General features: G+C 42.2%; 1 protein-coding gene across 2 annotated transcripts in view; it reads left to right on the top strand.

The window, feature by feature from the left end:
* ptprub (protein tyrosine phosphatase receptor type Ub) overlaps positions 1 to 17,088 on the top strand; it is a 167,749-nt gene that overhangs the window by 111,271 nt on the left and 39,390 nt on the right. For both annotated transcript variants that reach the window (XM_044358650.1, XM_044358652.1), the window contains exons 7-12: positions 1,364 to 1,657; positions 7,320 to 7,637; positions 10,220 to 10,329; positions 13,119 to 13,320; positions 14,943 to 15,045; positions 15,135 to 15,408. In XM_044358650.1, coding sequence (XP_044214585.1) covers positions 1,364 to 1,657; positions 7,320 to 7,637; positions 10,220 to 10,329; positions 13,119 to 13,320; positions 14,943 to 15,045; positions 15,135 to 15,408 — 1,301 coding nt within the window. The remainder of the gene's footprint in view (positions 1 to 1,363; positions 1,658 to 7,319; positions 7,638 to 10,219; positions 10,330 to 13,118; positions 13,321 to 14,942; positions 15,046 to 15,134; positions 15,409 to 17,088) is intronic.

The following is a 17,088-nucleotide window of genomic DNA, read 5'->3' as shown; positions in this document are numbered from 1 at the left end:
ACTTTCATAAATCCCTTTTCCCCCTACTGCCCTGCTCGAAGAGCCTAATCATCCCCTTAATGAGTTGGATCCACTCATTTCAGGACTGTAGATTGCATGCAGGAATCAGAATGGAAGTCTCTTATTGCCCCATAGAAAACCGCAACATGTCCACACAATGAATAAATCATTTTCATCTTTCTACTTAAGGTACTGCACATCTCTGGCTTTTGTTGTGGCCCTCTAGTTGTTATATTTTGATCCTGCATGAGCACATTTGAAGATGTGTTTTCAGGGATTTACAGCCTGTTAAAGCATAAGTCTCAGTGCACAGAAATCCTTAATTAAACAGAAAGTAGCACTGAGAGCAATGTTTAGTTTCAGAATAGCTCTGTGTTTGGAGAAAAACAATGAAAAAGAATACTAATAATATACCGAGAGGAAAAATAGTGTAAAATAAACAAAATAAATGAATAGAAGGAAAACCTCTAGCATAGTTTCCAGAACTGTGAACCTAAACTGTGTAGGACATGAGTGAGTTGTTTTAAATTTCACCCCACTGGCTTCTTGCCTGTGGCCTAAATTTGGCCTTTCATTATGGATGCAGTCATTGACAGCACAAAGATGAGCTGCTGCAGGCTAAGGAAAGGCAAAGGGAAGCAGCAGCGAGAAGAGGTGAGGTGCTGGTAATGTCGAAATCCCTTAGAGAAGAGGGCCATAAAAGACAGAGGCGCCTTTGCAGGAATGACAGATTAGTCACAGCCACAGATCTAACTCTGATCTTTTCTCATGCTTTGTTCTCATTTCTTTTGCATTCCCTTCCCTCCCTCACACTGTTGCCCGTGTAATTGTTCAGTGGCTTGGATCTGCCAGTAAGTGACATTTGACCGGTGGGCACTGAAATTAATCCTTGCTTTGGCAATCTTTACCGACAGTGATTCAGAGTCTCCTCTTTCGGAGTGGTGACCAGCTGTGAGGACAGAACACTCAGTAGAAGAAAAAGATGTGCAGCACCTAATATCTCAGTTACAAAGATCATACACATTCAATGCACCGTGTGCACACCTGTTTTTTCACTCACTACTTTGCTAAAATGTATGAAAGGCTCGGAATGCCTTGTTAATGGGTATGACTAATCTGCTATTTGAACGCAGTTTGACCTGCTCACATCTCGCAGTCTCTAGGGACTCATTTAAGACTCAGTGGGCTTTAGCATAGTGAGAAATCTTTTTGCTTAGAACTGATTAGTGAAATTAATACCACAACTTTACCTCCTGACTGTGCAGCAGCACTATGGGCCCGCAAGCAAGCAAATGCTTTTACCAATACAAACATGTGTTTGTGCAGGAGAATGAAAAACACTGCTTTTCTTTTCCTCTGACAGTACCTCCATCCCCCATTGCACCGCCCCAGCTGCTGCGCGCCGGCTCCACTTACCTGATCATTCAGCTCAACACCAACTCTATCCTGGGAGATGGCCCCATTATCAGGAAGGAGATTGAGTACCGTGCCAGCCAGTCCCCGTGGTCAGAGGTGCATGGAGTCAACATGGTCACCTATAAGCTGTGGCATCTGGATCCAGACACAGAGTACCACATCAGTGTGCTTTTGACTCGCCCTGGAGAAGGAGGCACTGGTCCTCCTGGACCTCCCCTAGTGAGCAGGACCAAGTGTGCAGGTGAGCTTCCAGATCCTAACACATTGGATTGGATTGAGTCCCCTAAGGTATGAAAGTGTACTGTCTTCATATAGTATCATATGATTGGAGGCTATGTTAGATAGTAGAGCTCAGAGTGTAGCAATGCTCAATCATCATCATCATCATGAACTACACACTCACTTCATATAGCTGAGCAATTTATTTACTGGCCAGTAGCTGCTGCTGCACTGCAAGCTGAAAACACACTACCCACCATGCAGCCTTTATCTATATGTTATTTGTTTCAAGCAGGATCATGGAGGATTGTTTATCTTATTACTCACATCTTTTCAGGCCAGGAATTTGTATCTGTATCTCAATCTTGTAGTATGTTGTCATGTTTGTACAGATACCCTGTCTACAACAGTGTTATACTTTGGCTCAATTCACTCTATTCCCATTTGGGGTTTTATGTTTGTTTTGCCAAATATGAGATGGCAGTTTTTGACTGGGCATAGATGTTGCTCTGAAAGGAGCTATTTTGCAACGTGTAGTTCTTAGAGAAATTTCGGTGTACACTGTTTAGGTGATGCAGTGCCCTAGAGCCCTGGGTAAGGGATGTGCACTGTGTTGAACACTTGGCTGTTCAGTAGAAATCACAAGCATGGGGCAATAGGTGTTTAATTCAATCTGTACTCATTCACTAAAAGGACGCTGCACAGTGATTTTCTAAATTGCAAAGGCTTATACATTCAATCTAGATTAAAAAAAGTAATAATACCTATAACTATATCTCCTTTGCAATTAATGAAGTAATTTCATGAAAGATAATTTTTCCCACTGCTCAAAGTACTGATGCCCAACAGCCACACACTGTAACTTCAAAGAGTCTTGCATTATGGGGCTGCATCTGTCACGATAATCTGCTAAAATTCAATCAGAGAGGAGCTGATAGACAAGTTCTGACTTAGTCACTGCATATACTTATCTCATAAGAAAAGGCACATTTTGCTATCACTGGGGTTCTCTGAACTCTGGAGATGAGGAGACTGAAAGGGAGACTTTCTGCTGCCAGCATGGCAATATTATTTTGACGGTTATTTAAAAGATAACAACTGGCTGACTATAGTGGCTAGCCTAAAGCAGCCATCTTTGGCACTGTATCCACTAAAGAAGATAGAAATTTCATACGACAAGTACAATAAATGTACAAGAATTTGTAGGTGACAGTGGTGGAGACGTATCAATCATAGTATACACAAGTATGCAGTGAAGGATAGTAAACATTTGAAGGACACAGAGTATAGACAGTAAACTCTGTACATACATAATTCACTTATAGGGCTGTAATTAATGATTATTTTGCGTTAATCTGACAGTTATTTTTTCCATTAATTTTTCATCTATAAAATGTCAGAAAATAGTGGAAATTCAAGTTGAATTTGGAAAGTTCAAATTGTTTATTTTATCATACTGGTAGAAACTCAGTTCGTTGTCATAAATGACAAAGAAAATCAAATACTCACAAGTGAGAACCAAGAACCAGCAGATGTTTAGCAGATTTCCTTAAAAAATGACTTAAACAATTATTCATTTATCAAAATAGATGGTGATTAGTGGCTAATTATTTCAGTTATATTAGTTTGCTTTCTGTTTCACTTCACTCCCCTCTCCCTGTTTATCTTTTCTACTCAATCAGAAAAAGCGTCACTGCCTCAGACACTAACAGCACACATATTTAAATATGGATTATTTACAATTCGAATCACTCATTCAAGGTGAAGGTTTGCCTCCCATCAGGCTTTATTTAATTGAACATTTTGTACTGCCTGCTCACATCTATGCACCCCTGTCATCTGTCACTGTGCAGACACAGAACACCCAGAGAGATAAGCAGGATACCAGGAGGTCACACCCATTCTTGCCATTAAATATAATATACACATATAGAGCACAAAGAGTGCTGTGTTAATGCGGATGCACACAGAGATGGCAGTCATTACTGCTGCCTGCATCTGTAATGTGTGCGTAGTAGTCACAGGTAGGCGAAATGGAGAGCTTTGTGTTACCCAAAGGCAGTCTGTGGATTTGTGTCTTCCATGGTCATCACTCTTTTCTATGCCCAACGGTCGCTTCCTGCCATGCACCATCCCTCACATATCTCCCTACCCTGCTCCAGTAGAGCCTCCCTGGCCCCCTCTCCAATGACATATTAAAGCCACTCTCCTCTCCCAACAGCCAAAGACATCCCTCATTCATCAGGCACCATGAGTGAGCTCGCAGGCCCCCCTTCGCCTGCCCAAATCCCTGCACACCCCTCACACAACTCATGAGACACAGAAAATCACAATAAAAACCAGGAAAGTCAATACCGGGGTGTGGGGGGTGGGGGGCGGGATGTGTGTGTGGGAGAAGGTAGTTTTTCAAAGAGAGAGAGAGAGTGAAACTGTAAAAAATGTGCGAGAACTGAAGCGAGAGAGGATTCACAACGTACGGAAATTGCTTTCACAGTTGCTGCTATCGGTGTTTGTGAAAGTCATGAAACTCAGCCTTTAATGATGTATTTACATTTCAACCACTGTGACATTAGCTTGTTCAACCATGTGTGGGATAAGTAATGCTGCTGTGTTTGCTGAGCTGTTAAACAGGGCATTTAGATGCAGTACTAGTTCAATACAGTGGAAGTATAGGTGAAATTAATTTTGCCAGTTGTTGTGTCTTGTATTTTTTTCCCTCAGTAGCTGCAAAACTGTGAGTGACAAATAGCTGAATTTGATGTTTTTTTGTAGTGCAGCTGCGTCTGATTGACTCCTGTGTGGCTTCTTTAATGTTCTCAGTTCTTACCTGGGTGTGTCTATGTGTTATAAACTTTACAGTAAGCTGCAACAATGTAAACCTTCTCCACCGGGTGTATCTCACCTTCTTGACCCACCAGGAGACTCTAATCACCACCTGGTTCCCAGAGCTCCCCTGACCCAACCTTCAAACCATCTGTTATACACTACTCCTCCTGACCCCTCATTCCACCGCTGAATCCTGATCGTCCCCCTTGCTGTTGGCCTGATTAAGTTTAAGCAGGAGAAAATAGATGGTGGGGTTGTTGTGGTAATTTCAGGGAGGTGGTAATTATGCAGTGAACAGAAGGGATATTTGGACCCTCTTTTAAGAGGAATTTAGGAGGAAAGTGAATTTCCTCTCCAGAAGCTGTGCCTTGCCGACGTGCTGTAAAACTAATGGCCGTGAATGTGAACATGGTCTCCGCCTGGCTCTGATGGCCATCCAGGTGTGCTTGATGAGGCATTGCTGTGATTATCAGCACGGTGCATTAGCACAGCTTGAAGACCCTCAAGTGAATCACAGAGGAGAGGCGAGCATTTGTACTGCAGGTGGTCCCCAAACTACGTTAATGGGCTTCCACCTGCTGCTGGGTCACTGAACCTTCTGGAAAGCCTTGCCCATAATGCTCTTGGTCTGTTAGAGGGAGCCAACACTGGAGCCTGACTAAAATTAGGAACATTAGAAATACAAGTGCTTTGCCTTTCTTGGCATGTCGTTCATCATGTCTTCCACTCTGTGAGCCAGAATTCCCTATATGTGCACATTTGGTATGTTTGGATTTATGTGCGCTTGTGTTATTGCTTGCACATGAGTAAAGGCGTGCATGTCTGTATAAATTTAGATGTTCCCGTCTGACACAGTCAGTCCAGATCCCCTCCACGGCTGCTCTGTCCTGCTGCTGTCCCATGTCACAGTTTTAGGGGAGCTAATAAAGCAGAACCTGTCACATCCACTCTAACTTCCAATCTCCAAGGATCAACATGGTGCTCTGGGCTTTTGGCCATGTTGGGGAGACTGCAGTTTTCATGCCACAGGGTGCCAGAGAATGGGTGCCCGTGGCACACAGACAAATAAGACGAGGCAAGGGGAAGGGGCTGGCACAAATGTCCACTTTGAGAAAACCCACAATGAGCACACTGTGGCCTCTTTGGCGGTGCTTTCATCAACTCAGCAGTTAAATGCCTCCCTTTATTTAGCTCTCAGACTGTGCAGACTATCAATTGCACCATTAAGACAATCTTCAGTCACACTGAACAATGGAACATTAACATTTCTTGCTGGGTGCAGTCTACTTCTCTACTGAGATTACTGTGCCCACCCATTTATCTGCCGTCACATTAGTCTGGATGAGGTTCAGATCAATGCTCTGGTCATATTTCCATCTAGTATGAGATGCCAGACAGCAAATTAAAAGAGAAAGCTGGTGACTGCATAGGCCTTCAGTATAGATTGGAAGTGTCATAAAATTTCACTTCAAAAGAATTGCTACCACCAGGCAGTAATAGATGCATAAGAAAGTGGGCATAGGGCTGTTGTATCTGATAATGGTTGCATGGTTACATATAAGTGCTTGAGCATGTATACACATAAAGTAGGTAGGTGGGACAGGTAAAGAGATAAAAAGAGAGTGATACAGAGATAAGGGTGAATAAGACTATTTTATACAGTGAATGTGTGCATATATGTGTGTCCTTGCAGAACTAGAGAGCACTCTTCAAATCCATTTTCTTAGATAATTCTTGTTTTAGTGCATTAGCCCCTGCTCGGTGATGCATTAGCCACCTTATTTAAGTTCCCTGCGCTAATCTGTGCTGCAGTGAGAATCCCACTGAGTGTGCGAGTCAGTGAAGGAATGAAGACCTTGGCCAGTAACCTCAAACTCCACTGATCTCTCCCTGTACCCCATATCTCTGCTGTCATTCCCCGTCTCCCTGGCCCATTACTCAACATGCCCTATTAAAAGCATAAAGCAATACAATACATTATGTAGCATATTGCTTGACAAAAAGGCATTGATTATATTAATAATGGCCACTGATAAATGCCTCCATTGATACTGAGGATGTCCTTGGCTTAACTCTGGCTCTCTTCAGTTCGGACGTCCTCCTGAACACTGGCTGGTCTGTGTCTCTGTGTATAGAGGCTCTCTGTATCTCTCAGCTAGTCATTACATTTGAGGGGGATATCAAAGACAGCGCTGTTGTTCTTTTAGATTGAGTCAGAGAAAGACAGGGTTAACCCGGCAATGACCAGAATTAACTTGGTCCCTTCTAAAAATATGCGTCAGGCCATTGCAATGACCCAGCAGTAAAAGTAACCAGCGGAAGTGAGTGCCCTTGTGTAGCACTGGCATTTTTGTGTGTAGATTAAACTTCAGGGCAAAGAAGTAGAACTACTGGATAGTCTATTTGCTAGTCGACACGGAGGCGGGGACTGGTGGGAGAGCAACGGCAACCCACAGCCTGTCCGATTAATTAGCGCAATTGGCATGAGTCCCCACTCTGCCGTTGGGGATGTGTGTGTGTTGTGCTGGCAGCAAACTGACGACCTCCATGTTGTGACGGGGCAATATGGCGACATGTAGGAGGGGAACAACTGAAAAACTGCCAGGGTAGTCCTGGGACATCACTGACATTTGTCATTTGCTGGGTGCTCTGTCTGAAATCAAATATTTCACAGTAAAACAAGTTACCTGTGTTTTCATTTTCTAAAATTCACTATAGTGCCTTCAGGTCTTTTCTAAGTACATTGCTACAATGGATAATTACATTATTTTTCTTTAAATTTTATCACTGCATCTCTTTCTTTATTACTCAGTGATCTCTTTTTTTTCTTCCTTTTCTTCAATCTTCCTCCCTCCCAGAGCCCATGCGTGCGTTACGGGGCCTCACAGCCACAGATATCCAGCCCAGGCAGTTGTCCCTGCAGTGGGAGAATTTGGCGTTCAATCTGACGCGCTGCCACACCTACTCAGTGTCCCTGTGTTACCGCTACACCACGGCGGGAGGCGGCGGAGGCCACAACACCACCGTGAGAGAGTGCCTGGCAGTGGAACACAACGCCTCACGCTTCACACTGCGTGATCTGCCACCCTACCATGGCATCCATGTCCGCCTGTCACTGGCCAACCCAGAGGGGAAGAAAGAGGGCAGAGAGGTCAACTTCCAGACTGAGGAGGACAGTAAGTCCCAGGAGGAGGTTACAGAAAAGATAGTGTAGAAAGAAAAGACAGAAAAAACAAAGAATGAAAAGTGGCATTACAAAATGGTATGAGAAACCATCACCTGAACATTAATACATTTACTCACCTACATAGAAAAATGCTTTTTAGTTAGATTTTCTGTATACTGAATCAATCACTTCTTGCTAAATTTCTATACCACTTAATTCTAGAGTAAAATATTGTATATTTTACCCCATACTACATTTATTTTCAGCTATAGTTACTAGTTACTTTCCATATTGAGCTTTGCAGTGCAGTGCAATGCAATACATTGTTAAGGATTAAATAAAGTGTCTACTCGGGGCCCCTTGTCAGATGTCTGTGAGTTATTAGAAGGGTGATACCCCCTCTAAATGTCTGAATTGATGTTGTTTACATAATTGTTCAAGGCCCAAAGAGGTACAACTCTGCATGCAACATTTCACACAAAAATACAAGATTAGAGAATAGTACAAAAACATTAATACAGATTTGTGTAGCAGAACTTTGTCCTTCTTCTTTCCCACCCATTAATCATCTCACAACCCCTCATATTTATAATGTAAGCCTTTGAAGGAGGGATGACCTCCATGTTTGGAACCACTGGGCTATACCTAACTGTACAGTATATGAAATAGTCAAAACTAGCTGCACCTTGACCAACTCCAACAGTAAAAATCTACTTACAGTACAAACAGATGCATCAGTAATAATCTAATAGCATAATATATAACAATATATCAGTGACAGGGGACATTTTGCTGCAGAACGAATACTTTTTGCATTTGCATTTACTTAATATAATATATTGTGGCATTTGAGCATTTACTCAAGTCAAGGATCTAAATACTTCCACTACTGTACTGACTCCCACAATATATAGAATTTCAGTGGTAACAACAATGTGTGATGTCTACTAAATGCAGAATGTACAATACTTTACTGTTTTAAATTGCAGTTAAAAGTCTGGAAAAATGATGTGGCTGCCCTCCAGCTTCATGTGCACATCTAAAATATACAACACATCCTCATTAAAAGAAAAACCGTCAGTATAGGTCTAAAATTCAGGCTGGCAGGAACGACCTATAGTTAAGTTTACGTCATCTAGCAGCTGTAGCAATGCACTCCCAAACCAAACCAAATCAACTTCCAAAACCATTACAAATCACTGTAAAAAAGTAATTATGTTTTATTAAGTCACCTTATATTGACATCATCTGAACTTTGTGACTTCCCCGGGTCATAATTACTACAGCTGCTAGATGAAACGTCACTATAGGTTGTTTTTGCCGGCCTGAATTTTACACCTATACTGTCATTTGAAACTCAGCTCGCCTCAGCTTGTTTAACTATTCTCATTTGAAATGTCAGAAAGGAGACTATCCAGGCCTGCCCGCAACCAGAGCTTATTGTCACACTATCTTCTATTGTAACGGTTATTTTTAACACTTCAAGATTTTTGTCAACAGATATTGAGGCCACGATATGTGGTTAAAATATACAAATCCATGTTTTAATCAGATTTGCTTCAGATGTGGTGAATTTGCTTAATATATCATTATATTAACACTTCTAAGTGTTGCGTAGCTTTGCCAGCTCCGCTGTCTTCCTCTAATGCATTAAAACAAACAGGATGACCATCTGACTGAAGCTGGATCAGCATTACAAAAGATCCTTTTCATTTTAAGACAAAAATAACATAAAGGAGAAAAAATTGTATCTGAGACTCCAGCAACCCTGAGATAGGATTTTGTGCTTATTTCTTATCTCCTATTATTCCTTTGTGCCGTAGCACATCGTCTGCATGGCAGCTGAGGGAGGAATCAATTCTACCATGAAAAAATCAAAACAAACAAGATTCTTCATAAAGAGATATGTAGAGAGAAAGATGGGGAAAGATCATCAGAGAGGGAGAAAACAAGAGAAAGGGTTTTTTCTGAAGTGATAGGAGATAAATATATGCATATATACATACAGTACACGTCAATTATGAAGCCTTTTTCCAAAAGCCTTAATAAGCAACTCTGTCCTCCAGACTAACTCAATTCAAAAATAACAGCCGACTCAGCTGTTTGGCTCATGCTTTAGCCTCAGGCCTGAATCTCACATAACAGTCTTCCTCTGTACAGCGCTCACGCAGACCGTGGGGACTGGGGCTGCAACCAAATGGCTCAAAAAACTGTTAACACAGTGAGTGTAGTTGAATGTTCAGGCATTCACAGTCCTCTCGCTGCCATTCAGACACAAGTTTACCAGCAAGCATCTGACATATTCATCAATATGCCTCAAACTTTGACAGAGGGCTGATATGAAATTATAATAATGTTCTTATGTTTTCTTTCTTTTGTCTGTGTTGTGGTTACATAATTGATGCAGTTCATAAATTAACTGTGTCCTTATCTGATGTTCTCTGCCTGCTCTCTGGCTGTCTGAGTGTCTCATGCGGTGCGTTGTTCTGAGCCACTGTGACATTCAGTTCTGTGATATTGACAGGAGAGGTTCACCATGGGATTAGCACTTCAATTTCCCCGACAAATGTTTGTTCTGACAATTTCTTACAGTTCCCGGAGGCATAGCACCAGAGTCGCTCACCTTCACCCCGCTGGATGACATGATCTTCCTGAAGTGGGAGGAGCCTGTCGAGCCCAACGGCCTTATTACCCAATATGAGGTGAGCACAGAGAGACATTTCATTAAATTTCTATGTCCTGTCAATTGCCAGTTGTTAAAGATTTCAAGAACGGTATATGATTTTGACTATAACTAAACATTTGTCATCTACCATACAGTTGTTTTAATATCATATTACAGTGGAAGTTAACACATGAACATAGTGCTGAGGTTGAGATTGAAAGTGCATTCTTGACCTTGACCACAAAGTCTATGTAGTAGCTGTTCTGATTTGATTTGTCTTCTTATTTTTTCATACAACCTTTCTTTGCAGATAGTTTACCTAGTTGTCATGGAATTGACCATTTGCTAGCCCCAGACCTCCATAGTTACTGTTGCTACACCTGTCAAGCTTTCAGTTCTCAAGCAGCACATATGCAGTTAATAATGATAACAGTGGCTGATTAACCTCTTGAAATTTGTGGTAATTTTTGAAGCAGTCAGTCCTTGATTCAAAAACAGACTTCACATTTCTGGCTGGTAACCATTGATTTTGCCAGTTGAAATGAAATTGTCACCATGCTGATAGTCCATGTAGAAAACATTGAAATAAAGAAACATTATGTATTGTAGTTTAGAGCTATTTAGTTTTAGTATTACAAGGTATGATGAGGAAAAATGTCAGATCAGGCTCAATTGTAACACAACCCTATTTAGATGCTCAGCTAACACAACATTTTTATATAACTTGTAACCCCACAAAATGTGTAAATGATGCTACCCCTTAGCCTTGCTCTGGAGAAATGCTACTAATGCTAATGTTTGCAGCTTATGTTGCAGACGATAAACACACTAGCACACCTTTTTAATCGATTCCTTACACATCCCACCTTGTGTTTTTGATTTGGGGAATGCTATAACAAACAAACACGACCCTACAAACTCTTTCTATACCCAGTATCTCTCCCATGTACACCTCTCTAATACATCCATGTGTACACCGTCTCATGTGGAGAAATCCAAAGCTTGACAGGCCTGCTGTGCCTAGTTATGGTTGCTAAGCTATGATTGGACAGTTGCTATTTGGGAGTGGGGTTTAGCGAACTGTCAGCTAAAGAAATTCAAATTTCTTCTTTTCAATTTAAAAAAAAACCTATCTGAACTATAAGCCAACATGGATGAGAGGTCCTGAAAGTGCTCTGAAAAATGGAAATTTTAACATCTGCAATTCCATGACAACGGGGGCAAACTCCATCTGCTGAGGAAGATGGTGCGATACAATCAAAAGCTTCAGAACAGCTGCTAAATTGACCTTGTGGTGAGATTGCTTTTGTCAGCATTTTTGTTCTTCAGCAGCTGTAGGTGCAGTGTGTTGTTTTGGCACCTTGTGAACTTGTTTAACTCTAGCCCTAATTCTAATACCACACAAACAGCACACAGCCAGTAGATCTGCTTGTACTTGAATTTTTATGACACCACAAACATTCAAGCTCAAGCAACATAGAATTTTACCATTAGCCTTACATTAAAATGACCCTGATCCTTTGTTCCAGGCCATAGAGCCCTACATCATTAATAGATAACTCGCATGCATCTGTTGCACTGTAGGCCCTCTGTCTAGCTGGATAATTATTTTGTATCTACTGTATACCTTCTGTCTGTGGTAAATCATCAGTAGGCCTGCCAACCCATCCTCAAGCCTTCTTTCCCTTGGCCTCTCTTGCAATGTCGCCTCAAGGATATTATTAAATAGGATTTGTGGTTTGACATATAAAGTGGAGGCAGCACAGGATTTTTTTTCTGTAGTGTGTTGATCTCCCTCAGCTGACGGAGAAAGCTTTATACAGAGCTGTATCCTCTTCATTTCTCTCAGATTAAACCATTGACCACTCTGCATGAGCCCATCGACTGCCATGCTGTCCTGCAAACCCTCCTCGCTGCTCTGTGCACTGTCGGGCATCTTTTATGTCTGCCTTTGTAGAGGAAACACGGAGGTCTGTCTGTATTTAGACACTGGATGGCTCATAATTCTATCTTCACACTAAGGAGGCATGAGCAGGCATTAAGCTCCTCTTATGATAATCAGCAGTGCCTTTGGTTTGGCTTGAGTGGCATCTTTAGTATGCGTGGTGTACGCGTGCACGCCTGGGCGTCTGTGTGATAGATGCTATTGAGCATTGTGTGTGTGTTAATTCCTTAAATGAAGTGGATCTCTAACAACTCTAATGTATATTCTAATATGCACACCCTTGTCTGATTGTAGCAAGGTCATCTCATTTAGCTCTCCACTTTTTCGGAAGAATATAAGTGGAAATTCACATGAGAGCACTGTGTAAGCAAGCCAAATCACCCCTGGAGGAAAAATTTATAAAAGATTTCACTTCTAAAGGACACTTATAAACAGCATTTTTAGAGTGTTTATAAGAGTTATTCGAACTCATTAACACTTAAGAATATTGATCTAAACTCTTGTATATACTTTTCCCTGCATTGTGTCCTCAGTCTATGGCCTTAATAATGTGTTTCTCAGTCAGAAAGTAATTCATCACTCACAATAATTTTAGAAAAACTCCAGGTTGCTTGTATGACTTTGACTTATCAGCGCCAATACTAATCAAGTCCCTTTCATCTAAAACTATAAACCCAATTGAGCAATTAGAGCATTGATTTAGATAAGCAAATTAATTTGCATTGAATCAGATCAATCGAACATTAGAATTACTACTTGTGACAAAGCCATTTGTGCACATATCTAATGACCTCTGTGGTAAGACAAACCAGCTCTAAGGTGACTCTGGTTTTTATGACTTTTATTACCTCTTAACCATTTCTCTTCTCCCCCAACAACAGATCAGTTACCAGAGTATTGAGTCGTCTGATCCAGGGATCAATGTCCCAGGACCTAGAAGAACTGTGTCCAAGTTGAAGAATGAGACCTATCACATGTTCTCCAACCTCCACCCAGGAACTACTTACTTAATCTCCGTCCGAGCCCGTACAGCCAAGGGCTTTGGCCAGACTGCTCTCACTGAAATTACCACTAACATCTCAGGTATTAGCAATCACTGACTGACTCTACAGTTGTGGGTGTGAACATGCGTGTCTGTGTGAAAGCTGCTTTAGAACCGTAAAATAGGAATGGAAACAGGCAGCCTTTGATTGCAGAAGTTGCTCTCTGTGCCATCGCTGCCTATCACAGATGCAGCATGCAGGTACAACTCTAGACTTCACCTACTGTGTGCTATAATTAGGATCTGGGTTTTCTCTCTTTTGACCCCGGTATCTTTCTTCCCTCGCAGAGGCAAAACTACTGCTCCCGGAGTGTAAGAGCTATTTTCCATTGCCTCTCCAAACTGGAGACACACTGTCATCTCACAGACCTCAAGACATAAATTAACTCATAGGAAGCAAAGGAACACCACTGAGGGGACACTGCTGTGTGTGTATAAAGAAAGATGCTGTATATCCTTGGGACCATAATGTCACTTCTGAGAGTCTCGCAGCTTATTACTGGTGATAGAAATCCAGCCTTGGTGTTTCTATTTCCTTTTAATGATGCATTTGTGCTTGTTAAGGGATGGGATTACACCTCTTAGAACACACAACACAGCCACTCCCACCTTCGTCTCGCTCACACATTTACTCTCTTTCACTCCTTTTGCCTGTATCCCTTTACAGAGGGGCCCAGGTTGTTTAATTATAGACTGAGTGCACAATCACTGCTTGCTGGCTGTGTGTCAGACAGAACACTGGCAAAAAGCCAGACCGCAGATAGAGTCCAAAAGTCTTTGCAGATCATCCTCAACCCCTTCCACTGGCCCACAGTGCAGAACATTCACTTACACTGAGCGTCTCTCAAATCGGCACTGACAGATAGCAAACACTGAACACCTTCAACAGCTACTACTGTCAGCATCTTCAAGCAATACCCACCGCAGAGTATCCAGCTACACACATTTTCTCATTTACGCACACACATACACACGCGCATATGCATTCAGATGCGTATGCTGTCCTGGCTGATACACAATCATCCTTCAAACAGACTCCATCTGGCAGCTGCCATCAAACCCTGTTTTAGTTCTACAAAACCGCAACAGACCTTTAATGGCAGCAAATGCACATTCAGTTTTCCTTAATGCCTCACCTTAATTGATGTCAGCTCTCTTTCTGCTGTGGTATTAACAAACCACTTTTTAATATGATAATCATCGACTCCTCATGAATAGTTTGCTCTCCTTCCCCTCACTAATTGAAGAGAAATGTGTTGCCACATCTCCAGGGAGGAGCACGACTTAAGCCAAATCCTTTTAAATGAGAAACCCATTCATTTAGCCTCACTCCCATGACTTTTAATTGGACTTGTATCTAAGACAACTAGAGAGAGAAATTCAAACAGTGTACTGAACATGAGGATATGAGTGTTGGGTGTTTTAGTACTGTTACCCATTTCATGTGGAGGAGGGGATGGTTAACATAAAACGGTCTGTCAGTTTCACAAGATGTTGAGGGGCTGAGTATATTTACGTGGAAAGAGAAAGGAGACACTGTGTTTAAACTGAATTAAGGTGGCCTAAATGAGCACTGGGTGAGGCAGAGAGTGTGTGTGTATGTGTGCCTTGATGATTTTTGACATGTAAACTCAACTTTCTACATGTGTTCACTTGTCCTCAGCTCCCACATTTGATTATGGAGACATGCCGTCCCCCCTGAGTGAGACAGAGAGCACAATTACTGTGCTGCTGCGCCCTGCCCAAGGGAGAGGAGCACCTGTCAGGTGAGAAAATTATTTCAGATGTATATATATCAGGTCTGGTTTTATACCAAAAATGGCTTATTAAAAGTGCACATCTGCCCTGTGTCCAGTACATACCAGGTGGTGGTTGAGGAGGAGACTGGGAAGAAAGTGAAGAGGGAGCTGGGGCTCCAGGATTGTTTCCCACTGCCTATGTCCCATGGCGAGGCGCAGGCCCGGGGCACACCACACTACTACACAGCTGAGCTGCCACCCAGCAGCTTGCCAGAGGCTAGCCCCTTCACCGTGGGTGACAATCACACTTACAATGGCTATTGGAACAGCCCTTTGGACCCCCGCAAAAGCTACCTTGTCTACTTCCAGGCTATGAGCAACTTCAGAGGGGTGAGTGATAGTGAACACCCGCCAGTGGTGCAGCAGACCTGGCAACACTTCATCATCTATCTGAAGGCATTAGTATTCAAAGTAAATCCGAGCCAGTGAGGAGTGGTGTTAATGAGTATCTGTATTTGCTAATGCTATAGTTGATGCTGTAGGACAGTTGGCATTGTCTGGGCTCACAACCCTTGAAACAGTATTAATGCTGTGAAAGGGGATGTTGGATGAAAACATTTAGAGCTGGCAGTGTAACTACTTGGAAATTATTTATGTTTATATCCCACCACTTTGATTCTTCGCAAACAAAGCATGTCTGAAACAGGGAATTACTTGCATGCATTACTTAGAGCTAGCAAAGCTGTGATTAGCTGGAATTACTCAGAGTCAACAGTGCACTTCACTTCTCTTCATTCATCTTTTATTTTCTATCTTTTTTCCTATTCTGTCCTATTCATTTCTGTTACCTCATGTCCTTCATTCAATTGTCCTTTGATTATTGTCCTTATTTACTTCTGTCTTTCTACCCAGTCATTTGAGTATCTTTGGAAATATGCAGTGAGTGTAGACCAAGGTAACATAAAAATAGGGTTTTCATTTATTTTTTCATGAATCTTGGTTTTAGATCCTGTGTGTTGAGAAACAGTTTGTTATTCCACATTGTTGTGTTTCAATTCATGCTGCTGCTCTTGAGCACACAAAGCCATCCAGTCTCTAGTCATACCCCGAGGACACCACATTACCTTTCCAAATTCCATTACAGGAAGAGCTGCTACCTGGGTGAGGCAATTACTTAACGATAATTGGGCACAGGTGCATATGATCAGAGGTAGAAAGCTGCTGCTTTAATATTCACATGCTGTGGCAATGTAACTGAAAAACATTGCTGTAGGTAACGCAGCCTTCAGCAGGGAATAAATACATGCAAGCTGGGTCACTGGTCTGATTGGGGTCCTGTCAGTAGCTGGCTACTTTGTGATCACGTCACTTTTTTTTTTTTCCCCGTCGTCTGTGTATTATAAAGTCCCATGAACAGAGCTGGGTGGCTCACCCTTACCAGTGGCATCTTTTTCCGACCCAGTGGAGAAACACACGGAGGGAGTGCAGTGTGAGCACTTCACACAACTAGGCTACTAAGCATGGGATTAGATAGGGGAGGCCTGGCTTTACCGGCGGATGGGATTAGGTTTTGTTTTGTCTGGCAGGGGGCCAGCATCCATGACCCACAATGAGTGGAGCACAGTGCCAAATCACACAGCGAACACTGTCCTGGTCTTTCAAACACTGCCGCTGTTGCCTAAAAATACTTACAGTAGCAGTCACTGTCGAAATGGGCACAATTCCAGTGTGCAAGGAGGGCAGCAACTTAGTTTTCATGGCAGCACAAGACATTCTAGAAAAAAACCCTCACGCCTGCACACACGCAATTACAGACTCGGCTTTATTTCAAACATCAGACTTTTGTCAGTGCAAGTGTATTTGCTCAGGGTGTCAGATAGAAAGCTGCAGTTTTGCTCAGTTCAATTCAGATCAGCGTGGTTGAAGGGCAGCTGGTTGCTGGGCATCCAACCAATCAGTAGCAGGGCACAGAGGACATGTCACAACAGGATTATGACAACACGAACTGACACATGAATACTGTAGCAAAAAAAAAGAAATGCTAATTACATGAAGTAAATAGAAAGTAAA

Source organism: Thunnus albacares, chromosome 8, assembly GCF_914725855.1.
Source record: "Thunnus albacares chromosome 8, fThuAlb1.1, whole genome shotgun sequence".
NCBI classification, from domain to species: Eukaryota; Metazoa; Chordata; class Actinopteri; order Scombriformes; family Scombridae; genus Thunnus; species Thunnus albacares.
Note: the sequence above shows the minus strand (reverse complement) of the source record. Positions and strands in the feature narration are given on the sequence as shown.